This window comes from Larimichthys crocea, chromosome XIV (genome assembly GCF_000972845.2).
Source record: "Larimichthys crocea isolate SSNF chromosome XIV, L_crocea_2.0, whole genome shotgun sequence".
Classification (NCBI taxonomy): domain Eukaryota; kingdom Metazoa; phylum Chordata; class Actinopteri; family Sciaenidae; genus Larimichthys; species Larimichthys crocea.
Genome location: NC_040024.1, coordinates 7,799,563 through 7,823,283, shown reverse-complemented (window position 1 = coordinate 7,823,283; position 23,721 = coordinate 7,799,563). Strand labels below are relative to the sequence as shown.

The 23,721-nt window shown below is 40.6% G+C and overlaps 4 protein-coding genes across 6 annotated transcripts; 1 reads left to right on the top strand and 3 right to left on the bottom strand.

Annotated features, from left to right (window-relative positions):
* Positions 1-501: 501 nt before the first annotated feature.
* On the bottom strand, positions 502-3,975 carry LOC104934572 (butyrophilin subfamily 1 member A1). The gene is made up of 7 exons (XM_027287797.1): positions 3,713-3,975; positions 3,273-3,373; positions 2,494-2,835; positions 1,807-2,097; positions 1,630-1,720; positions 1,484-1,533; positions 502-994 (listed from the first exon to the last, which is right to left on the bottom strand). Exons 2-6 carry the CDS (start codon positions 3,346-3,348, stop codon positions 1,497-1,499), a joined length of 837 nt encoding a protein of 278 aa, XP_027143598.1. The 5' UTR covers positions 3,349-3,373; positions 3,713-3,975; the 3' UTR covers positions 502-994; positions 1,484-1,496.
* A 1,015-nt stretch (positions 3,976-4,990) lies between these two features.
* On the top strand, positions 4,991-9,715 carry LOC104934573 (butyrophilin-like protein 10). Of its 2 annotated transcripts, none has more exons than XR_003463736.1 (6): positions 4,991-5,143; positions 6,678-7,028; positions 7,244-7,457; positions 7,783-7,847; positions 7,951-8,186; positions 8,239-8,848. XR_003463736.1 is itself a non-coding variant. In XM_027287795.1 (6 exons), exons 1-6 carry the CDS (start codon positions 5,065-5,067, stop codon positions 9,255-9,257), a joined length of 1,200 nt encoding a protein of 399 aa, XP_027143596.1. In that variant the 5' UTR covers positions 4,991-5,064; the 3' UTR covers positions 9,258-9,715. The 2 variants fall into 2 exon arrangements, 1 of the variants encoding a protein (XP_027143596.1); XM_027287795.1 differs by lacking the exon at positions 8,239-8,848 and adding an exon at positions 8,884-9,715 and having other exon boundaries at positions 7,951-8,067.
* An 880-nt stretch (positions 9,716-10,595) lies between these two features.
* On the bottom strand, positions 10,596-15,791 carry LOC104934579 (myelin-oligodendrocyte glycoprotein). Of its 2 annotated transcripts, XM_027287799.1 has the most exons (6): positions 15,547-15,791; positions 15,371-15,438; positions 11,913-12,251; positions 11,772-11,810; positions 10,984-11,079; positions 10,596-10,766 (listed from the first exon to the last, which is right to left on the bottom strand). In XM_027287799.1, exons 3-6 carry the CDS (start codon positions 12,160-12,162, stop codon positions 10,663-10,665), a joined length of 489 nt encoding a protein of 162 aa, XP_027143600.1. In that variant the 5' UTR covers positions 12,163-12,251; positions 15,371-15,438; positions 15,547-15,791; the 3' UTR covers positions 10,596-10,662. The 2 variants fall into 2 exon arrangements, with proteins under 2 accessions (XP_027143600.1, XP_027143599.1); XM_027287798.1 differs by lacking the exons at positions 15,371-15,438; positions 15,547-15,791 and adding an exon at positions 12,749-13,507.
* A 408-nt stretch (positions 15,792-16,199) lies between these two features.
* On the bottom strand, positions 16,200-21,502 carry tmem185 (transmembrane protein 185). Its single transcript, XM_010750267.3, has 7 exons — positions 21,281-21,502; positions 19,053-19,229; positions 18,763-18,970; positions 18,599-18,682; positions 18,335-18,511; positions 18,072-18,195; positions 16,200-17,841 (listed from the first exon to the last, which is right to left on the bottom strand). Exons 1-7 carry the CDS (start codon positions 21,316-21,318, stop codon positions 17,591-17,593), a joined length of 1,059 nt encoding a protein of 352 aa, XP_010748569.1. The 5' UTR covers positions 21,319-21,502; the 3' UTR covers positions 16,200-17,590.
* Positions 21,503-23,721: the final 2,219 nt, after the last annotated feature.

Sequence of the window (23,721 nt, the reverse complement as noted above, 5' to 3'; positions counted from 1 at the left end):
CAGTATGTGAAACTAACACAAAAAAAACAGAAGTTATAAACGAAAGGGAGCCTGGTATGTAAATATTGTATTTGGTATGCTGTCATGTTTAGTGTCATAATGAAATAAAACTAAATCCTAAAAGAAATTAACTAAAAGTCTATATTGCAGTAATCAATGAAAAATGCATATCATTTGTGATTATGGTTATCATGCTTTGTTGATCGCTCCTGTTCTTCTCTGAATCTTCTGTAAGTCACACTTCAGCAGTTTGTATCAGTTGACAGTGGTTAGTTGATGGAAATAAGTGTAACAGGATACAAGCGGCAGTTAGACGAGGTAACTTTACATTAGTTACCGTAAAAGTTCGCTGTCAACGTTGTTAATTGTGTTTTGTTTTGTTGATTCGGTGATAAATGAAATGCAATAGAACTCAAACCTGCAATAGGCCATGAAAATGTTTGAACCCACGATAGAAACAGAAATCCATCACAACAAAAAAAAAACACACACAAAAAGAATGAAACTTCAGTTCTCAGCATAGAGCACACATTTATTTGATAAACAGAGACAACAAGCTTAACGGATATCAGCAAAATACCAACATGTAGTTAAAAAACACATTCATGGTCACATGGTAAAACTGAAATAAATACTATGATTCCTGAGTTTGCATAGTGCTTTGTCTATAATAGGGTGGGGGGTTGGAGTGGGTGGAGGGTGTCAGCATTTTCTGTGCAAAGCACTTTGTGTTACATGTTTTGTATGAAAAGTGCTGTATAAATAACATTTGATTGATAATACATTCTTATTTAGAGAAGTCAGTAATGCACGTGCTGTATAATGAGAGTATATGTGCAGGATATATGTAATTCTATATGATGAGTGATCTGTAGATTAGAGTTTCGAAAAGAAGAAGTCGAGGCTTGCGCTGCTTGGTTTCACTTCCTGCTGTGGTTTTCTTTCGTCTTCTGTGTCTCCAACTTTTAAAGTAGCTGCACCATGTTTCTTCAACCTAGTGAACAACAAACAGGCCATTCATGGTTCATTATACAACAGTTAGATCAGATCTGTAGCAATCTGACTGGTCAAGAGAATAACAGCACGGTAATGACTGACATCGACTGTGACAGAATTACAGCCGTGCTGATATTTAGTTTAACAAAGACATACGCAAACAAATCTATACACAGAACGGACAGACAAGGAAACAAAGGAAACACAGGAGCTAAAAAAAGACATGCAGGACTAATCAGGGACAGGAGAAACAAATCAGGGGCGGGGAAAGCAAGACAGGAAGTAGAATAAGACAAGACAGACGGGGTGGAACTACAAAATAAAACAGGAAACGCAGAAACAAACTCAAAACTTGCTTTCATGACACGAGTGTTAAAGATGGGATACAAACTCTGCCCTCTGCTGTCATATGAAATGCTTTGTATGAACTGAACATGACCAATGCTGCTTAATGTTACACGTCTATGAAACAAAGCACATTTCTTACAGGTGTGGCTCAGCTATGGGCCTCTTAGGTCATCAGGCACCTCCTTGTTCCTGTAAAATAAGAGTCAAAGAGCAGTTTGTATCCATTACACTAAATAAGGAAAGAAATAGTGATAGTACCGTGAAATAATAATAATAAAAAAATACCTCATTCTGCATTCTTGCACTATGAATGCAGCGTACAGAAAGACACAAATCAGTCCTGAAGCCAAGATGCATTTTGCGTACGGAGCAAGAACTGTGAAGATATCAGTTAAAGTTATAAATCATGGAGCAAGATGGTATTTATAGTAAAGATATGACTCATTTATGAATCATCTCTACCTGGAACAGGTAGATACACAGTGAAGTGTGTCTCTCTGGTCTGGGTGATGTTCTTCTGTTGGACTCTACAGGTGAAGTTGTCGCTCTTCTCCACAGTCAATCTTCTGCTGACAGTATAGAGGTCATCAGGACCTCTGACTGTCTCTGTAGGTCCAGCAGAGAGGAGGTTTCCCTCAGCGTCCAGCCAGAACACCTCAGGCTCTGGATACCAGCCTTTAGCCTCACACTGTAAAACCACCTCTCTGCTGCTTGTTGTGCTCATTGAACTGATAACAGGTGAGGAGACGGCACCTACAAATGAGATGGTCAAGAATTTACAGATTGGGGATTCAAGGATTTAGGAAAGCTGTAACTCTGCTGGTTGTATCAGAGTTTAGACAAACGCAAGGTGTTAAAACATCTTGTGGTTTTGCAGTGAGACTGTATCTGTGTCATAGTCTCTGCGTAGCACTCAGGCAACCAGCAGATGTCAGTTAGTCATGAAACCTTGTGGTAAACCCACACGTTGTTTGTGCACTAATCAAACATGTTGGTAGGCAGATCTGTTACCTTGGAACAGAGCCAAGCTGACTGTTTCCTACTGATGCTAAGCTAAGCTCATATCTACTGCACAAAATGTCAAACTATTCTTTAAAGCAAGTCTTCTTCTGCTCTGATAAATTCAAATTACACTGTGTGTCCACTCACCAACAACAAGCTCAACGAAGGCGTATTGACCCAGTTGAGGAAAAAGGCATCTGTAGGTTCCCTCATCAGGACGCGTCACCTCGGACAGTTTCATTGAAGCGTCTCCGACCTCCAGTTTGTTGATGGACACGGATGTTCTTCCTCTGTAGGAGGGCTGTTTGTGAGCTACATGTTCTTTACTGTTTCGCCTCACATAAACATACCCGGGACTCAGGTCCGGTCTCGCCCACTCCACAACCATACCAGAAGCATTCCTTGGAGGTTCCAGGCGACATGGCAAAATAATGTCCTCACCAAGTATTGCCACTATTGGCTGCGATGGACCAATCACCTGAGGTTCACCTGGAAAGAAACAGATCTGTGGTTTAACTGGTTGATTTAACCACCTTTTAACATGAATATATTGTATGAATAAGGGTTTTGCCATTACATATAACAACAATTTACTGTATAATTCATGTAACGTAAAATACTGCTTGATTCTGTATGCATTTCAACAAAGTGCCTTATAAAATAAACGTTTTGCCATGAAATATTACTGTGTTTAGTGGCACAAGCCTTTGAAAAAAAAGGCGTTGCGGCAGCACAGTCCCATTAACAAACACAACAAACTGTCACTGACAATGAAAATGACATAAACAGCTGAGACTCTGTTGGTTTCTTATCAATTTAGTAATATTTGAATATATTATCTAAATTAAGTTAAATTGAGTTGTCCCCTTTAACGTCTAACAGACATAATGCTGCCTTTGTGTGGGAATGTAAAAAAAAGTTATTACCTCCACGTGACTGTAATAAAACAAAGAGGACGACTGTATGGTGTAAACGCAAAACTGTAAAGTCACCAAAAGTCATCTTTAAACTGCTTCATCCTGGAAATCTGCAAGTGAATGAAAAGTAGATTAAAAAATTAAAGCAAATGCTTATTCGGGTTGTATTTATGACATTAACACATATAAAAGACTTAAGGTAAATACAGCTCTGATGGTAAAACTAAAGTTTAGTTTGAAGATTTATGAGCTCGTCTGCTTTCTTTATGTCATACTCCTGTTTTACAACTGTTTTTACGACTTTTCAGGCTGTATCTGCACGCTGCAGTCGATAGTGTTTAAGGAAATGGCTGCAACACAATAGAAGCAGCACGTGCTTTGCTGTTCACAACACACAATGCGCACCGAATGAAATGAAGTTCCAAAATAATGTTACATTAAACTGATACCTTGTTTTCAAAATGCAGACACAGAAATCAGAAACTTGTGTTTAAATCCTCCAGGCGATGAGAAAGGAAACATACTGCATCGATGTTAAATCCCCAAAAGTAAATCCATCAGCTCCACGTGCTCAAGCTGCTACAACATCAAATGCTGCAGTTACCACGGTAGCAGTAATAAATTAAAAAGTAAAAGTAACACTCAAAGTAATCCCTGTGTTGTTTTGAAAGTCAGAGTGTTCAGCGCTTGTTACTCAGCATCTGTGACAATGTGAGCATACTGTACTTCCTCATTTCAGATATGAGAGGTGGAGTAGAGGTCAGCCCTGTTTGCCTGGAGATGCATTAAAGCAACATTAGCCTGAGGGTACATTTACGTCTTTTGTCTACAAAAGTTAGACGAGGCGTTGTTAACTGTGTTTTGTTTTGTTGTTGTTCAATCGGTTGGCAAATAATTCTGATACATGAAATGCAATAGGACCTCCTTTGAGCTGCTGCATTGGGGAAAAGACACAGCAGAGTTTCAGGGTTCAAGGTAACTAAGTACATTTATTCAAGGTACAGTACTTTACTTGAGTGTTTCCAGTTTATTCTACCCTACTACATATTAGAGGGACATCCTGTCAAGGATCACCTACGAAGTCTCCAGCTCCATCTTAGAGAGCTTGGCAGCTTTCTTGGGATGCGGCTCACCCTTCATGGGAATAACACCAAGCTCAAGCTGCCCCTTAAGTCCCGGGGGGAAGACTGGTGGGAGTAGGTCATGGACCAAAGTGCCACATGAACTAATACGATGTACGATGTCCTGCTCAGCCTATTGAAGCTCATTATCTGGGGGCAAAGTGGAATCTCCTGATTGCCTGAAATGTTCAGAAAAGGAGATCTTGGAACACATCCTTCAGTTGCTGCTGAAATTCTTTTGGGCAGAGCCTGTAAACCTGGCACCATGACCAGCACCCAGACGATCACCATTGTAAAGGCTGGAGTGAAGATGCCAGGAACCACAGCAGCTGAGATTCTATCAAGAATTGTGGTGAGTGCAGGACTGGCAACTTTCTGGGGACCTGATATCCTTCTGGGCTCAGAAACCACTAAAAACATGGTCATGTAGACTTGCCATTGCCATGAGAGGGTCGTCTGGAAGAGGCCTACAAAGGTAAAAAGCACAAAGAGCTGGTCATCGACTACTGCAAGCAGGACTGGAAGACAAGCATACCCGTTGACGTTGAAGAAATGACTGTACCTTTAAATTACACAATACCAAACTTTCTGTGGTTGAAGTGACAGTAAATCACACTGCTGTGCAGTGCTTCCCTTTTCTGTGGTAGTAAGCAAGAGAAGAAAGAAGAAAAACGATTTAGATGTCGATGATTTCGATGATGATCTTGAGGATATATTATCGCCTTTTCCCGGTTGTCGCTCTGCTCTCGTCTTGTTCAGGTATGTGACTTTTTAAACAACTCCACAGGGATTGTCTACAGCACACAACAAATGAGCTACTGATGGATGAATTATAATAAAATCAGTAGAAACAGATTTAATAGAGCAGCAGTATGACGTACATCTGCTACATTCTGAGGTACTCGTATATTAGTATTTCAAATCTATGTTACGAAATACTGCATTTGATAGAAAGACATAGTGCAGTTGTCAAAGCTCATTCAAAGAAACAGGATGACACCATTCCTTTTCCAGACTACTTTCATTGACTAATTGTTGCTTGTAGAGCTCATTTTAAGATCTCACACCTTCGTAAAAGATATTTAGCTAATTATTTAGGTCCTTGGTTGTTCCTTGAGAGATCCTTGTGAATGTATATGTATATTGTTACATTTACTTAAGTAAAAAATTGGAATCGGAATACTTCTCGCACTGCTGTAAATTTCTAATTTCTATAAATTAAAGGTTCAGCACACACTTTTTGTATTTCCATCCCCTTTCTGGAAGTTTCTTCCGTGAGATAACTCAGTGACAGTCTAAGACTAAATTCATTCAGCGTGTTAACTGATGTAAATTAGTGCAGAAATGTAGATTCTGTTTGTGTGTTTGTTTGTGTGAAGTTGTTAAAGGTTGTTATAGTGTGTCTGTTGTATATTTGTACTTGTACTATTCCAGTGTTGTAGAGTTGATACAAAAAAAAAGACAAAAAAAAAAAGGTGTTGATAAAATGACGTGTGAAAGACTTCCTCTTTTCTGACAGAGTGGAGGGCTTCCTGTTTGATTCAGAGGTCTGCTACAGCCTCACTGATTACTGTACAACATCCCAAGTTTAGAACTTGATTTTGGTGAAACTGGATCAGATTTTATGCACAATATATTTGCTGCTTTTCCCTCTGGTGTCCTCTGACTGTTCAGCTTCAACTCTCTGTGATTTACGCAGTTTATGATGGACACATAGCTTTGGCCTAACCACTTATTAACTGCTGGCAGCCAGTTGGCCTCTGAGACCAATAATAACATTACACTTACACTACAGAGGTGATTTACAGACTTTATGATGGAAAGATTGCGAAGTAGCGAATTGCTAATTGTCGTTAGCTCAGTCAGCCATGCTGCTAACTGAACTGACTCAGCCCCGGGATGCCAGGAGCCAAACCCAGCAAGAAAACCACCTCTGTAGGCTACTGTATTCTCTGACAGAGTGGCCACGGCTGGTTTCAAGGTTGTGCTCAGTTCTGGGTGCAAGTGTGTTCACCGGAAGCTAACAGCACTCTGTCTTTGGTTTCATGTGGACTCACAGTGTATTTTAGTGTAGGATCATCATGGTTTTATGGTAGAGAAGTTTCACAATGTTGCTTTAATTTAGGTCAAATCCGCCCTTTGGCTTCAGTATAGGAATCAGTCAGGTGGTGGCAATGTTTCAACAAGTACAAAAGGTTAATTCAGCTTTAGTGTAATTTTGAAAGCTGTAGTTTGTGGTGCTGTTGTAATGTACTGCTTTATACTAAAGAATGTTGTCCACCCTTTTCCCTAGGAAAATCTGTGGTGCATGGTCCACCAGAGACGGTCTGGGCCTTTGCTGGCGGGGATGCTATTCTTCCTTGCAGTTTCAACATCAATGACCACGATGATTTTCCAACGGTGGAATGGTCCAAGGAAGGCCTGCAGCCTAACATCGTCTTCCTGTACCGGGATGGCTGTGAGACTTATGAGATGAAGAATCCGGCCTTCGAGTACCGGACAAGCTTCATCACGAAAGAACTGCAGAACAGGATCATCTCATTAAGGATATCCAACGTGCAACTGTCTGATGCAGGGAAGTACCAATGCAAGAAGCTGTGGAAGAATGCTCCGCGGGACATTACAACAGTGCAGCTTCTTGTGGGTACGTCCAGTCAAGTTTATTTATATATAGTAAAGGTTTTGCAGTTGGATTACAATCCCCTAAAAGGCCTGAAAGTTGGGTCCTTGCCCAGCAACTTGGTGTGGTGACATTTGGCTATTTGGAGTTCTTATTAAACAGATATTTCATGTCTTTTTAGAGAAGCATTTGACGGAATATTTGAAAGTTCACGCCTTGTGTGATTCTTGTTTTTATAGTTGCAGTTTCTCAGCCAAAACTCTCAGTTGTTTTAGCTAAGAGTGGAGGAGTGAATCTTCAGTGTGAGGCCAGCTGCTGGCTACCAGAGCCTGAGATCACGTTTCTGGATGATCGCGAAAAAGAAATTCCTGCTGATGATCCAAGAAGACATCAAGAAACAAGTGGATGCTACACCGTGACACGAAAAGTGACGCTCCAGGATGCTACCAACAGGTTCAAATTTAGTTTATTACTCAAGCTATCATTTATATCATATCATTTAAAGCAGCATTGCATAGAAATTGAGATGAGGCGGGGCGGCCGGAGGACATCAGAGGGAAAACCAGAAAACATTTTCTCCATAAAATATGATCCAGTTTCACCAAAATCTGTCAAATATTTATGTACCGAAAAGTGTACCCAAAGTTACATAGTGCGAGAACAGTCGTACGAATAACAGAGACACCATCGCCTAGCATCATTATTTATAATCTGTTCATGAGAAAACGTTACATGTATGATTGATAAACTAAACTTTACTAATGACTTCTTATCACAGCGTCACCTGCAGAGTTCACCAGCCAAAGACCAACCAGACCAGGAACACGGTGATTCTCATACCAGGTACAGCAGAACTTTAACAACTTATCTACAACCAACTGGATTATCAAAAAGAAAGTCATAATTTAACTGAAATTTGAACATTTGTTCATATTTGTCATTTCAGTTGACTGCATGAGATCCTGCTTTCTACCCACTGCCATCACCACTGGAGTGACAGTTTTACTTCTATTACCCACATGTGCATTAGTTGTCTTTGTCTGGATGAAATATAGAAAACCTGGTAAGTAACAAACACAGAGACAAGACTGAATTCGGCTTAGAAACTCGTGTTTAGATTAGACAAGGCAGTAGAAGTGCAATTTTAAATAGTGCTGTCTGAATCTCGCAGTTTAAAGCCTTGTAGTTAGAAAAGAGTGCGGCAGAACATTTCCACTCAGGGAGGGAGTGATGAGCCAAACCCACAAGGAAGCACACAACACCTGAGTCAGTATCTTTATCTGAATGAATTTAGGCTGAAAGAATTACACAAACTTAATTCAAGACTGTCTTGTTGCATATTAATCATGAGCCACTTTGCTTTAGAAAGACGTTTTTAGCGTCTAACTTGATGTCACAATACTTATATGGTGATTTTAGGGGGCGTCGATTATGCAAAATATATCAAATCTCATGAAGGCACATCTCCTCATGAGAAAGTCCTGACTTGCAACACTTGGAATGAGAGAAACTCAGAGTCAGAGAGGTTTGGCATGAACTAAGTATGACCGCTGAAGATCAGATCAAGGTCAGTCTGCTCATACCAAAAGACAAGATTGTCTGTTTCACTATGTAACCAAAGCCAACAGACAGGCTGCCAGACGTGCAGCTGAGTGTTGGAGAAATTGTAATTTAACTGAATTTTTCTTTGGGAGACCAGAAAGTCGAGTGTTACAAGTCAGTGCAGGAAATTAAGAAACAAAAATAAAAGTAAAATGAACGGATTATTTACTTTATTTTGGTATGTCCATTAGTCGTAATAATAATATACGCACCAAGTGAATTGCATTGAATTATCCTACAATATTGATTATTAATTATTATTACTTTTTTCATACAGGGGCTGACCTCAAGTCACAGCTTCGTGAGAAAGAAGAGATCATCCGCCAACTACAGAACATCAGATCTCAGCTAAGCCCTACTGTTAGCCACCATGACCAGCCAACATCTACCGACAGCCATGCAGCCTCAGTCCACTACACGAGCCGTCGTAACCAGAGCTGTACTGTGAACAATACGGAGCCATCCAGTTCTTCTTCGGCCAACGCTGCAAAGAGAACGTCAGGCTATATTGGCCGTTCAAAGAGCATGTCTCATAGTCTGCGTCCAGTAGATCACAAGCTTCAGCATCGACGTTCTTTAGTGTTACCATCATCTGTTGTACCCAGGCTCCAGCGCAATTCAAAGGAGGAATCAGAGCACCTAATGTCGTGAAAAACGAAAACCTTAACTTACTAAAACCTCAGCCATAGTTTGTGTGTATATGTAAGATAATAAGCTCTCTATATCTCTCTGACATGAAAGTGGTTCAACATACAGTATAGAATCATGTGACTTTCTCCAACCAATCAGCGAATGTCAGGCTTCGTGACAGGTAGCATTGCTATCCCACTCTAACCCTAACATTTTTTCTTTGATTTGTTTCATGGTGCATGTAAATACTTTTGATGTGTATGAAAGTAGTGTTGTGTCTTATATGAAAGAGTCTAACCCTGTACACAATACTACACTACTACTGTCTTTATGTCTGTATGTAACACTGTTGAGGTGGACAGGGTCAGGTGTCACCTCAACCGATATGCTACTCAACTTTTGTACATTTCTACAGCGAGTTATCTTTATTTCTTCTTTTATATATGAAATAAAACACTTTTTGTCTGAAAACACATGAACAGCACCTCCTGGTGAATCAATTATAACACTGCAACTTCTTTTTTACCTTTACATTGTATCTTAGCTGTTTAGCTTAGCCTGCCCTGTGCATCTGTACATTCAACATCTGCTCATTTAAAGATACGCAGCTTTCACTGGACAGGGTGAAAAATGAAAATCTGAAATGTAACTATCTCCTCCTGTGTAGCAATAAAAACAGATGTTGTTATTTTAGATGATACGTCCAAGTGGAAGCACGTCTATGGAAAAACAAAACTTGATTGACCCTTGTGGTACACCACAGGTGATGTGAGCTGTAGAGGTATTTTACCTGTGGCGACCTGAAGAAGTTCTTTCTACACAACCCAGGTTTTAAGACCATCAATTAAAATAACATTATCGATAGTGTCACTAAAAGAATCTGATTAGATTGTGCCCCGTACCATCAGCTGCTTTGACACATTTTGACAAAACTAAAGGTTGGGATGAAACCACCTTCTCTAAAACTTCAGACTCAAATGGAAGTTTAGAAACTTTACAGCAAGTAAATAAGGGCGAGTCAAGATAACAACACAATTAAGTCGCGGTGCAGACGTCTGTTCTCATCTGTGAATAGCCCAGATAAAATTGGTTAACGACCAAATTGGGTGATTAATTAAATCAAGCTTTTGAAGCTATTGATAAGCAATTGCCATGCAAGCACAATTCACATTGTTATCTATTTTCTTTATAGATTTATGGTTTCATTTATGTTTTTTTTTTTTTTTTTTTTAACACGTAGAGCAACTTGGAGTCAAAGTCCTTGCATGTGTTCACATACCTGACCAATAAAGTGATTCTGCTTCTGATAGATTTCAGGACTTATGTTAAATATATATATAAAAAAATATACACTCTGGGTGACATTGTTAAATGTTTTACTGAAAAAATATTTCAAAAATGTAAAAAAATCTAAGTTATAGGTCAGTCATCGGTCTGCGGGGTCGTCATTTCTCATGTTGTTCAGGTTCATTCTGACATCGTTGTTCTCCTCCATGCTTTGCTGTCGTCTTCTTTGTCCTGAACACATCTCTATATGACAAAAAAACAAGTTAGTCATCACTTTTCCGAGATGGCTCATGAGCATTTTCTACTTTTTGTCCTCTACTACTCAGTTAAAGCTATTTTTCGACCTGCATCCTATTTTCCCATGTTTTGTCGCATTTTTGAGGATTGTTCAAAGATTTCAAAACTGTGAACCGGTCTTTCTAAATGGGGAAAATGAAGAGAGAACAAGTTTGTGACTTACTGATCTTTCTATTCTTCACAAGTAGAAAGAGTCCAACACCGGCAACGATGGCAATGATGACAGCAATGGCAACTATAGTACCAGTACTGATACCGTCTGAAAGAACGGAGGAAAGACGTCAAGATGTATTCTTTACTGCGGGCTTTCACGATAACATCCATCCATTTTCAACACCTGCTTCTCCTGCTCAGGATCACAACATTTTATTAAATACACTGTGGTACAATTACCATTTAAAATATTCTCCTGAAATATCAAAACAATCAGAACTCCAAGAAAAATGCTAAAAAAATAATAGATATTGATTAACAAACGATACAGTAAAACATTGCCTTTACATTATACGGCATTCATATGATATTTTTTATATTTATTATTTAACAGTTGATGGTCTGGACTGGAGTCCAATATTCACACACGAAAAAATGTCAATTTAGGATTTGGGAATTTATGATGGACATTTCTTCCTGTTTTTATGGATGAAAATACAAAATTTTGCATAATATGAGTTGCAGTCCTAATTTTGTGCTATTATCTTCCACCAAATGAGACCAATAAAGATTAAAGAAACCTCCTGTAGAACCCTGCGCTAAATATTCAACTGGTCCTGGATCCTTGTAGAACCAGACAGCCTTTTAAGGAACCATTATTTTTCTGAGTGCACATTGTCAACACCCTACAGCAGATGGCGTTTAACACCTGGCGACAAAGTTTCAACAGTTCCTTGTAGGACTGAGTTACGTCACCATGTAGAATACAAATAAATGAAACTAAAGATATTTACTTACCAGGGTTAATCCCATGATCCATGCCCACTTTCACTTCCTCTGTTAAATTAAAGTTGTGTACATGTGAGCTTTAAGTACTTTTACAAAATAAATAACATTATCACTTATTGTAATGTGCATTAGCTTAGCAGCTGTACTTACTAAGAACAATGGAGCATTGCTTGAAGTGCTCAGGGAAGTTTTTGGCTTTAACATAGCAGGTGTAATTTCCTGAATCCTGTGCAGTTGCATTGCTCAGTTTCAGCGAAATGTTTCCACTGGCCATTTCTTCCCGGAAGAGAGATGTTCTGCCTTTGAAGCCTTTGTCCTGATCACTTAGATCATCATTCCCTTCACGGTAGAGGTGCACCTCTTTCCCATCGCGTGTCCACTCCACTCTTAGACTCTGCATGTCGTATGAACGTGCCAAGTTACACGGCAGAATGACGTCTTCACCAGATCTTACCTCAATTGTTTTGGAGGCAATCACTTCAGACTCCACTGTGAAAACATGCACAACAAGCATTGAGACCTGATGTGGCAACATGTTTAACTAAATTACCTTTTTAAAAGGCCCCAAACCCATAGGTTGGGAAACCACTGGATCATCCTACTAAACAGTTTATAAAGTACTTTAAAATAACTCCACTTACTCACCTGCAGCATTAAAATGTAGCACATTATAACTAATAATTAATTATCTACTACCGGCTGGAAAAAACAGCTCACCGCCTTATCAAAACTTTATGTTACTTGTCAAGATAAAGTCCTTTTAAAGGGACCTCTGACACAGTTACTTAATGTGATCAGCATTATCAAACGCAAACACCTGAAGCTGCCTTTCATTAGTTTGTTACTACTTACTAATTAGTAAAACACACAGAGAAACATTTAAATAAACGTGCCAGGAGACCAAACGTACAAACATTTATGGCATTTTAAACATGTCAATGTTACTGTGAATGACATAAAAGTAATCAATTAAATTCGAAACGTACCTGCGCCGATCACAAACAGAACAAACAGAGAGAAAAACATTTTTGTTCGCGGGGTGAAGAAAAGTCCCAAGAGTTGATTTCAAGTTTAATGAACTGCGAAACTGCGGCTTGTTTGTTTGGCAGACAAGTGAATATGAAGCGACACTCCCTACACAGTGTGAGGGAACAGCCCCTCCTCTCTCTGCTTGTAATCACCTCTGCCAAATTTCAGGATAAGCAACTTTTAAACACAAAGTTGAATATAAAAAATCCAATATAAAAAGTGTAATAATTAAGTTTAATTCATTAAGGTGCATTTTCACCACTTTGTTGTCAGAGAGCTCTTTCCCATGATGAACATCATGTTTGTTAGATACTCGGATGCTCTGCAGGCAGTGTGGGTAAGAGAGAGTGACGCCACCAACATGCAGGTAGATGAGCAAGAACGAACATGTTGGACCGCTGCTGTAGGCAATGCTGTTTATCAACAGGTGTGAGACTAAATGCTCTCTCATATGAAGCGAAAGAAGCAAATGTCTGTCTGCAGCCATCAGGAAACTCATGGTAGAAAAGTTACAGTGTTGAAATTCCGGTAAATTCTTGATGTACTTGAGATGTTGTTGTAAGGAAACTCGTGTACACAAAGAAGACAAGAAAACTCTTCATTGTCACGTCGTTGTCAACGCCTTCATCAGGGAGTCAAAGTTGTTGTTGTGTAGTTGTGACTACTGAACAATAAAAGTATTGTTCTGAGATACTCATCAGGACTACTTCAGCCCCTATCAGGATCGTGTTAGACTGGTAAGTCCCGAAGACCACAGGACCAGCCATGCATGTTGTGGCTGACCTCAGCAGCACAGTACACATTAAAACGAGAAGTAAAAAGAACCATAAAGATAAAAGTTTATGGCACATAGATTACCTCAGCTTCTGAGGAGGTGATCAGCAGGTGTGGAAAAGCAAATATTCTAATTAAATTAATTAAATGCCGAAAGCACCAAAGCCAAACCAAAAAAAAATGAAGGAGGAAACATTGGATCCAATGAAGAATGTAAGAAAATCTTAAGTTAAAACAAATACATCTTTTTATGAAGAAACGCCAGCTAACAGCAGCTACAGTTAGCAGCATGTTTGACTTTCCTGACCCGGAACTGTTTAATCACCTAAAACTAATAATCGTTATGTTTTTATTACTTTAGTGTTACGGCTGCCTCCGTTTCGCCCCACGCATGTGTGTGGGTAGTGTTTTTTCCCCTATAGGTAAATACGGGTGTGCGATTGCCAGTCCCTGGTTGGCCCCAAACTGATGGAGGTGGGGACCACATGGTCGTCAGCTGTGCAGGGCCAGGATTGGTGGCATCCTTTCCACGCCGCCAATGAGAGCGCCCCCGCAGCAGCATCACTGGCATTTAAACCGTAGCCGCCCGAGCATCGTGGCGGCTTCACTTGTTGTTGTGTGTTCGTGAGCTCACCTCGTTATATGTATATATCTGATGATACTCGTTTGGTTGTATTTTGTAACTGGAGGTTTTGTGTTTGGTTTACTGGGACTGGGCAGGGTTTAGTTAGTTTAGTTTGATTTACTGATTACACCTGAGAAGATTTCTGTTAGACTCATTAGTTTATAAGTGCTGGTTTTGATGTGGTTTTTGTTATTAGATAGTAGCTTAGTTAGTGAGGTTTTTCTTTCTCGTTTTGTTTGCTACTTCGATATTATAGGCTCTGTGTAGAGTTATCTTTTTGTTATATTGGTTTGTTCGTTTAACAGCACTTGCTCGCCCTTAGTTCCATTTTGCCTCACCTCCTTTTGTTAAAACGATCTGAACTTTCATTTAATAAAATACTTTTGTTTAATAACCTTTAAAATCTGGTTTTATGTTACTTCCCATCATACCCCTTTATTGGGTCGTAACATTAGAATCAGACTTTTATGTCTACATGGGTCCTCTTCCACAGAGTGCATCAGGTCCACCATGGTAAACCTCCATGTTTGATACAGTAGACCAGAACAAACTAAACACTGGTTCTAGGTATGGCCAACCAAAGTTGGGATAGAGATAGTGAAACAAGGAGGTTGTTACAAGAATTTTTTAAGAAGAACCTTTGAATAAGGGAGGACTGGATTCAGAGTATCAAAGTTTGAGTTGAATTTAATATTCTTGTACAAGAAGGAGCGTTTAACAGTGCAACACACAAGAGGGTTACAGAGAAAAGGCTCCTCGAGGAGCTCTGTCAGGTGGTTCTTATACAGTTCTTTCTCAAAATGGGCTGTCTCGGACAATAATATCCTTTTTTGGTTTTCCCCTTAGTAATGAGCATTATGTTTCTTGTCCAAAATGACACTTCCCTTAATCTGTCTCTCTTGTCCTTGAACATTTTTTAATTACCTTTCCCTGCCAGCTTCAGCAAACACGTGCTAGATAAGGGAAGTACACGAGATATGCAAAAGACAAAACACACACACTCTCTATAAGAGTTAAAACATCTGCAGCCCAGTACAATCCTAATTTTTGTATCAGAGGTTGTAATCAGCAGCTGCACCGTGAGATACTTAGGTACTTTTCAGTTTCTCGTCATCATGTCTGCATTTACTCATAACCGTGAAACAACAGCACCACCATGAGGTCAAAGAGGAGAACTTACCCTGCTGTCTCTTGTATGAGTTGATGCATTTAAAGGTTCACTTCTTTTATCTTGTCCTGCATTCATCCCTGTACGACACAAAAAAAACACCATTAGTCAGAAAACAGTCACACTGTCCATGTTATTGTTGGAAGACAAAATTGTGAATCTGAAGAGAAGAGAAATGTACGACTTACTGCTGTTTTCACATCTCTATGTGCACTGAAGTATCCAGTCTTCTCTGGAGTCTCTGGGTGGCGTCCTGGAGGAGAATTCATCTGGTAACTCTATCGTTCTGCTGGAGGACGATGAAGAAACCTCGAAGGGAGGTCACCGTTAACCAGGAGACTGTGTCCGGAAACCTTTCCTGACCTTCTTGTCTCTGATATTTTTTAACTCATGCTTTCCTGACATGGGAGACACCACAATCAAGGAGGTAGTTAACCCAGGGTGGGGTCCTGCCATCACACTCCGGCAGTCTTGAGGTGCCAAACCACTAGATGTCAATGTTCTTCTTGTTTTTCAATGAAGCGGCACAACAAGGAAGAAAGCTCCAAAGTTATGCCCATGTGTTCAATAAAGTAAAAGTTTCAGTATTAGTAGACAACACAGGACAGACTTGCTACCATTTAAAGACAGATTTGCGTTGACAAACTGGGTGTAGACTTGATGTTTATTGTGACATTTCACTCGACTCGAGCAAGACATCGTGCAGCTTAAAAAGGTGGATATTTGTCTCAGTTTAATGTATTTAAATAAATATATGGACAAAACAGTGACGGCGATTACTGAGAATCCACCAGAAGGAAGTCAGGTCGCTCTACTTGCAGCATTGAGGAAGAGTAACGAGTAAATCAGACCAATTTAATGGAAAAAGACACACAATGTGTGTGAAAAAAAGAATTACACAGCGCACGCTGGAAAGTCCAGCGATCAGGTTGTCCAAGAAGAGAAAATAAAAACAAAACTGGATCAACAATATTTTTACTTGATGTACTTCTTAAATCTTGCAAATCTAAAAGGAGTTATACTCTCTATTGAAGGTGGATAAAATGTTATTTTTTCATTGTTTCAACCTGTTAAGGCCAATATGTACGATTTTCTTTTTGAACATTCATTTTTCTATCTCCAAACTGCCGTACGGGAAATATAATTGACTGTATCCGCCACGGTAACTGAGAATCTTCTTCAGTGGTTTGATGGTGACGTTAAATTCAAACAGAAGTGTGTGATTTTCTTTTTTTGCTTGCATCTAAACTCTCGCTCGCCGTCTCCATTCTGGTCCCAAATTTGACAACTTGTGTTATATACACAAAAAAATAAAAGGAATACAAAAAAACTGACAGGTCAGACATTTTAACAAAGTGCCATTTCCAGGTTTCTCTTTTTCTTTTTTAAAAGAAAAGGCTCAGATTTATTTCCAGGTCTGTCTTTCCATGGCGTATATCCACCAAAAGAGTCGCCATAGACGAGACAAAACTCACAGTTCTGCATAAAGATGCGTTAACCGAAGCTGAAAAGAGGTTTCGAATTCAGACAAATCAAGTGATAGTTTCAGAAATTCCCACTGTTATTTCAGTGAAACTCAGTGGGGGAATTTCATACAAAAACAAACAAACAAACTGAAGCCTCGTCGCAGCTTTTGGTTTCATTTTTACGCTCAAGAACTGTAGATTCTTCTCGCCTCGTCTCTTAAACTGGAATAACTATCGGCGTCCGTCGAGGCGTCCGAGTATCATGCAAAGACCGACCTGTGAAAATCTGAGCCCCTTCCGTTAACTCCGCCTCCCACCTGCATGGTCAAAAGTGAGAACAGTAGCTATTGCGGGTACACTGATCCCAAAATGGTCCCCATCACGAAGCAAGGCAAGCGTCATCTTTGATTCAGTCAGATCTGCGGCTGTAACAGAGTCACGTATATTTAGAGAAGTCCGCGTAGATCCAGTCTCGCCTGGTCAGTTTACCCCCAAAGAAATCTTCACAATGGATAAAATTAGGAGTTGAGTAACACAGTGAACCTTCGCCTGCAGGTGAGAAACAAAGAAGTCCTCTCTTTTGGTTCCACCGCTCAGTCCTCGACAGACTCATTCATCCGTCTTCTTATTGGTGCTCACGTGTCACCCCTGTCAGTTATGCTGATGCAGAGTTTTTTTTTGTTTTTGTTTTTTAGGTGTGGGGACCAAATCCTTCAGCACAGCGCCCTCTGCTGTTTCGGCTTCACGTCCCTGCCGCCGTACATTTTTAGTCGGGCATGTCGATGCAGAGTTTCGGCGGTGGGACAAAGTATTTCCCGGGACTCTGCGTGATCACCACGCCGGTCTTCTTGTGGAACATGGGGGCAATCTTGGGCGGCGGCTCGGGCACGGGCAGGTCCTCGGCCGCCTCGGGGTCGTCGCTGCGCTGCAGGTCGTACGACACGTTGCCGTACTCTCGCAGGAAAGGGAGGAGCTCCAGCAGGAAGTGGCAGAAGTCCTTACGGATGCCAAACCACCCTATTAGGAAGATCAGGAGAGAGCGGCGACATCAACAACTATTACGTGCACAAAAAATGACCTCCATTGTCCAACATCTGCAGCTTCGGTTCTGTTAAGAGGAAGTGATGCAGGAGTTACAAGAAAAGATAGATAAATAGGTCTGTTACGGTAAGCAGAAGTCCCACAGTGTTTAACTGGAAAGAACAGCGGTGGAAACATTCAGCACATTACTGGCTTTAAATACTCACAGTGGTTCCCTCCCTTCTGTCCAAACGTGGTGGCCATGAGTGTGAGCAGAGACAGCCAGAGAGGGACGAACACACAGACGTAGCTCAGACTGTTGTGGCCGTCCAACTTGTGAACCAGAAGGATCTGAAGAGACACATGCAGCAGATATGTGACAGGTGGAGCGGCATCAATGTTTACGGTCACTTTCATTGATTCACTCTGAATGTTCACCAAACAAAGACACGAGTGTGTCCGAAACAGTCTTATGTAACTGTGAACTCACCTCAAAGGTGAGGAGAGGCACGACGATGGTCATCCAGCTGATCGCCATGGTGATGTGAGTCCGTCGCTGCTCGGCGATGATGTCGATGGAGCGCAGGAAGAGGACGGACCAGATGATGTAGTAGAGGACGACAAGGCACAGGAAGGACATCAAGATCCACAGAGGGACACACACCACCTGAAACACACACACAGGTATCGTTAGACGTTACCACAGACGCAGGCTTTAAATTTAAATACATGCTTTAAGGGTTGCGTGTCTCACCAGCCACGGCCAGTTGATGATCCTGTCCAGCCTCAGAGCGATGAAGATGAACTGAAGGATGTTAACTGAACACAAAACCTCCAGCTGAGGAGAAGAAAGGAGGGACAGATGAGGACAAAAGTCAACTCTGGACGAGCGTTCCTCTAACGTGTCCGGGTTCTTACCTCGAGGGATCTGTCGTGTCTAAACCCCCAAACGCAGGCTGCTACGGAGACGGGCGACACGAAGAAGAGAGGCATGAAGACGAGGAGCCAGAAGTAGTTTCCCCTCGCCACGCGGTCGCACACCAACACCTCGAACATCAGCAACAGGACGTGGAGGCCCACCGCGATCAGCATGGCTTTGAACTCCACGCAGGTCTCCCCTTCAGCCCTGACGGACGATACACAACGATCACATTAAACCCCGACAGATGACCGCCGAGCCACAAACGTCGACACGTGAGAGAGTCTACCTGTACTGGGGGTTGTGTGCCCAGACTCCGGTGCCCACGGAGGCCCCGATGATGACCAGAAGCTTCCACAGCCATATTGGGGTGAACACCGCCCAGTAGCTCCACTGGATGACTCCATCGAGCCTCAAGGACAGCAAGACGGAGAACAGCAGCAGACAGGAGTAGATCAGGAACTTACTGTGACAGAGGGAAGAGGGAGAAACGTTTCACTGGCAGTGACGGCGTAGACTTTTCCATTCATTTGAGTGGTGGGTAGTTTGTTTTTGTTGCAGCGACCCGTGATGGAAAAGTTGAGCTCTATCACTCTGCGGAGGCCAATCAGACGCTTTAGAAATGTCTCTGAAACTAAATCTAAACTCCGATACTCGTCCTGTTGTGTTTTGACTTTGTGTACTTCGCGGAGCGGCTTCTAAATCGGAGTCTGACTCATAGTTTACGCTGCAAAACGAAAGAAGAGGTCCACAAGTTCACCACGCCTGACATCTTCCTCCACACCTCAGCTACCGACTCCGTTAACCCAACGACATGAAGAACCGCACCTCTGTTCTGAACACGTTCATCGGACTTCATTGTTTGGTTGTGTTATAAAAATTAGGATTACACTGCTATTCAGATGTTTTAAATCATATGATGTGTGTGTGTGTTCTATTTATTACACGTCCTGAGGGCACTTCTCTTTATTAATGTTTTTCTGAGGCTGGCAGGGTAAGGTAAGACCGAGACAGGTCAGAGAGGTGACATTTAGATGTTAGAGCTCCTCAAGGAGCCTTTTTCTTTGTAACCCCTTCTGTGTGTTGCACTGTTAAACGCTCCTTCTTGTACAAGAACAATAATTCCAACTTAAACTTTGAATACAGTCCTCCTTATTCAAGGGTTCTTCTTTAAAATTCCCATAACAGGCTGTTTTCTTGTACTTTAAGTTGCCACCAAATGATTTCGATGTGTCGTATTTTTTTTTTTCGTGAAGTTGTCCCCGGACTGATCAGTCTGCTGACAGGTTGGAGGTAGACCAAACATCTGGTGAGCTTGTAAAATCACTCTAAAAGACAGGTGGTGGAGTCCTTCCTCATCTTCTGCACCACCTTCACGCAGGAGCTCAGGTGTCAGCTGAACATCGGGAAAGCACCACCTGAGGTTGAACCTGCGATGGCGCCAACAAGTCCATCCTAACCTCTGTTATGGAATTTTCTATCCTTAGGTAACACAAGGTCACGTGTGGGCCTTGAGGTCCTCGGCAGTATTAGTTGTTTGTCTTTGGTTGGAAACAGTAGGTGCCAGTCTATCTCAACACTGTGGTGTCCAGGGTTAAAGAGACCTGTTGTTGCCTTCATAGACATGTTGACGGTCCAATCTGCGTAAACAGACATCTGTGTCTCCAGACTAGAATATGCTGACAATAACACCTCCATGGGTAAAGACATTCTCTCTAATTCTGGGCGTGTAGTATTTGTGGTGTTATCTTGGGGTTTAAAGTCGATCCACCAGGATGAGTTGGGCAGAATGTGAGACCAACTCAGGCACTTCTGATGAACTTTGAGAGTGTCTCTAATCCTCCTTGAAGCGTCAATAAATAATCAGAGGCTCCTGAACACTTTCGTCCTTCCTGACCACTGACCTTTGACTTCAGAAATTTCTCCATCACCAACATTCATCGCTCTGCAGGTGAGACTGTGGCTGGCCCCTCCCACCCGACACACCTGAGTTCGTGCGTTCAACATCTCTTGGACAACTTCAGAGCTCTTTAACTTAAATAATCAATCTTTTCATCATGTTTTTAGACTTATAGAATTGTATTTTAACCTTAATTTACCTTTTTTACCCTCAGAATAAATCACCAAAGCTGATTTCTTGGACTTAAATCAACTTAATTCTGACTTCTGGAGATATAAAGTCTGCTGTTTATGGCTCAGAGATGCTGTAACACTGCATAATAAACACGTTAAGTTGTAAATAATGACTAAAACTTTCATTTTTATGCCTTTTAATAAGGCTTACGTTAGTTAGCATGTTAGCCAGGCCTTGCTCGGTTAGATAGCCTCTTTTTAGCTTCAGCTTTAGCTCACAGCTGACTTCTAACCCACGTTGCGTGTTCGCCCACGCAGGAGTGAAGCGTGTAAACTCCCGCATGTGTGACACACGCGTGTTTTTCTCCGTGTTCTCACGAACTGAAGACGCGCTAACTTAGCTTAGCTTCAGCTCGGCGCGGAGCTCCGTGCGGCTATCCGTACCTGGGGTTGAAGTCCTGGAAGAGTCCCCTCAGATTCATGGTGTGAGCGCGGAGCAGCGGCCGAGCTAAGCAGCGTTAGTTCCCCGGGTCGTCGGTTGGTTCACGGACACACATCCTGAGGTTCGGCTCGGTGTCATCGCAGCTCTGCTAGCAGGTAGCCCGAGTGTTTTGTTTTTGCACTCGGAGATCACGTGACCCGGCCGGAGAGAGCCGAAGATAGCCGAAGTGTTTCCGGAAGTCTCCTGACGTCACAGAAAAAAAAATACACACACGCATGTATATGTGTGTGTGTGTGTGTGTGTGTGTGTGTGTGTGTATATATATATATATACACACACACACACACACACAAATAAATATATATTGTGAATAAATATTGTGTGTGTATATACATATATACATATATGTGTATGTATATGTACATATAGTGTGTGTGTGTATATATATACACATATATGTATGTATGTGTATGTATGTGTATATATATACACACACACACACACACAAATATATATTGTGAATAAATATTGTGTGTGTATATACATATGTGTATGTATATACACACACAATATTTATTCACAATATATATTTGTGTGTGTGTGTGTGTGTATATATATATATGCATGTATATACATATATATACATACACATATATGTGTATGTATATGTACATATATACACACACACACACACACACATATATGTATGTATGTGTATGTATATGTATATATATATGTGTGTGTGTTATCTATATTATATATATAATATATATATTAGATAGATGATATATATCTATTACACACCTACCACCCCACAAAATTAAATCTATTGTGTAATAAATATTGTGTCGTGTCAACATATATACATATATGTGTATGTATATGTACATATTATACACACCACACAGATATTGTGTGTGTGTGTTGTGTTTATACCTCATATGCATGTATACATTTATAGATACATACACATCTATGTCCATCTATATGTGTGTGTGTGTGTGTGTGTGATATGTATGTGTTGTATATATCTATATATATATATATATATAATATATTATATTATATATAAAATATCGAATAAATAAATGGATTTAATATATTGATTTTTTTTATTACTCATGTTTTGCATTTTATGTTGTAAATTATTATTATTATTATTATAGGGACAATACAATACAGGTGTTACCAATTATCAGTGAGTTTTATTCTTAGCGACCAGGTTATTGACCTGACTGTAGCTCTGTTGCATGTCTGACTTGAGAAGGCAAATGCCCAAAACCTTATCCATTCTATGCAAATGAGATGTATCACATGAGGTAAATTATGCAAAAAGATACTGCCTGGTTTACAACAGCCCCTACCACCTGTTTTTCTTTGGGGAAGTCAGTTCCAATGTCGGCTGGTATCAGTTCCAGAATGAAGAATGACGTTCTTTATGAAAAAGCTCTATGTAAGTCGCATCTGTCCACAGAATATAAGACCTTTTGGCTTCCTCAGGCAAGTTTTGGCAAACTCCAATCTGGACTTTTTAACGGTTCTGTGTCTGCTGCCTTTAAAGAAAAGAACACAGTCCCTACAGTCAAACATGGTGGATGTTCACTGATGTTTTGGGGGTTGCTTTGCTGCTTTAGGCACTGTATGTCTTCACCATGTGTGCAGCATTATGAAATCTAAAGGCTGCCATGAATACAGGACCCAGTGTCAAAAAGCTGGGTCTCTGAGTTCAGAGGTCATGACCCAAAGAATACGTCAAGAAGAACCCAAAAATGGTTTAACAAAGTGCTGGAGAACAGGTGATGACCTGTGGAGAGATCTCAAAAGAGTCTTTGGGAGAAGAAATGCATCAAATCTGAAAGATCTGGAGCAGTTAGGAAGCGATTGATTTCAGTCATTTTTTTCTAAAAGGGTATGCTACCAAATATTAAGCTGATGGTGCCAGTAATTTTGCATTTTGTGTAAAATATCTTAGATTTGGCTTTTTTGTGTTGTTCCAATGCAAGCAAAAGAAATACAATTGAAAATACCAAAGTATTTGTAATTGTAATAAATATAAATAAAGTTCTGTCTTATCTCTTAGTCCTACATACTATGCCCTCACATTTCCTCTAACCAGTTTCAGTTGAGTTCACTAATCTCTGAGTTTTCTCTCTTTCTCTCTATTGAGCATGCACACCCACAATCAAACCAACACCACAGTCAAGATCAGCTACAAGTTTAAAGTTTAGCCTGCAGGCGTTTTCTCACCATCAACATGTCAACATGTCAGTCTAAGCTTTCTGATAAAAATGACTGCAGATCATTCACACAGTGCAACAGTAAAATTCACACGGGAATTTGAAAAGTGATACTCAACAGGAAACAGCAATCGGTTTCATTTCAAACAGTTCATTTAGTGTATTTAAATTTGCTCTGGTTCAAACAACATATCAAATGCTCAGTG

Excerpts from the sequence above, each read along its gene's own strand:
- LOC104934572 (XM_027287797.1), bottom strand. The coding sequence starts at position 3,348 with ATGACTTTTGGTGACTTTACAGTTTTGCGTTTACACCATACAGTCGTC. Across the intron at positions 1,721-1,806 it reads TGTGTATCTACCTGTTCCAG|TTCTTGCTCCGTACGCAAAA; the intron begins GTAGAGATGATT and ends ATATCTTCACAG. Across the intron at positions 1,534-1,629 it reads GTGCAAGAATGCAGAATGAG|GAACAAGGAGGTGCCTGATG; the intron begins GTATTTTTTTAT and ends CTTATTTTACAG.
- LOC104934573 (XM_027287795.1), top strand. The coding sequence starts at position 5,065 with ATGTCGATGATTTCGATGATGATCTTGAGGATATATTATCGCCTTTTC. Across the intron at positions 7,458-7,782 it reads CTCCAGGATGCTACCAACAG|CGTCACCTGCAGAGTTCACC; the intron begins GTTCAAATTTAG and ends TTCTTATCACAG. Across the intron at positions 7,848-7,950 it reads CACGGTGATTCTCATACCAG|TTGACTGCATGAGATCCTGC; the intron begins GTACAGCAGAAC and ends TTGTCATTTCAG.
- LOC104934579 (XM_027287798.1), bottom strand. The coding sequence starts at position 12,788 with ATGTTTTTCTCTCTGTTTGTTCTGTTTGTGATCGGCGCAG. Across the intron at positions 11,811-11,912 it reads GCAATGCTCCATTGTTCTTA|AGGAAGTGAAAGTGGGCATG; the intron begins GTAAGTACAGCT and ends TTAATTTAACAG. Across the intron at positions 10,767-10,983 it reads TGTGAAGAATAGAAAGATCA|AGATGTGTTCAGGACAAAGA; the intron begins GTAAGTCACAAA and ends TTTGTCATATAG.
- tmem185 (XM_010750267.3), bottom strand. The coding sequence starts at position 21,318 with ATGAATCTGAGGGGACTCTTCCAGGACTTCAACCCCAG. Across the intron at positions 19,230-21,280 it reads TTCCAGGACTTCAACCCCAG|TAAGTTCCTGATCTACTCCT; the intron begins GTACGGATAGCC and ends CCTCTGTCACAG. Across the intron at positions 18,196-18,334 it reads TGCCTCTCCTCACCTTTGAG|ATCCTTCTGGTTCACAAGTT; the intron begins GTGAGTTCACAG and ends GTGTCTCTTCAG.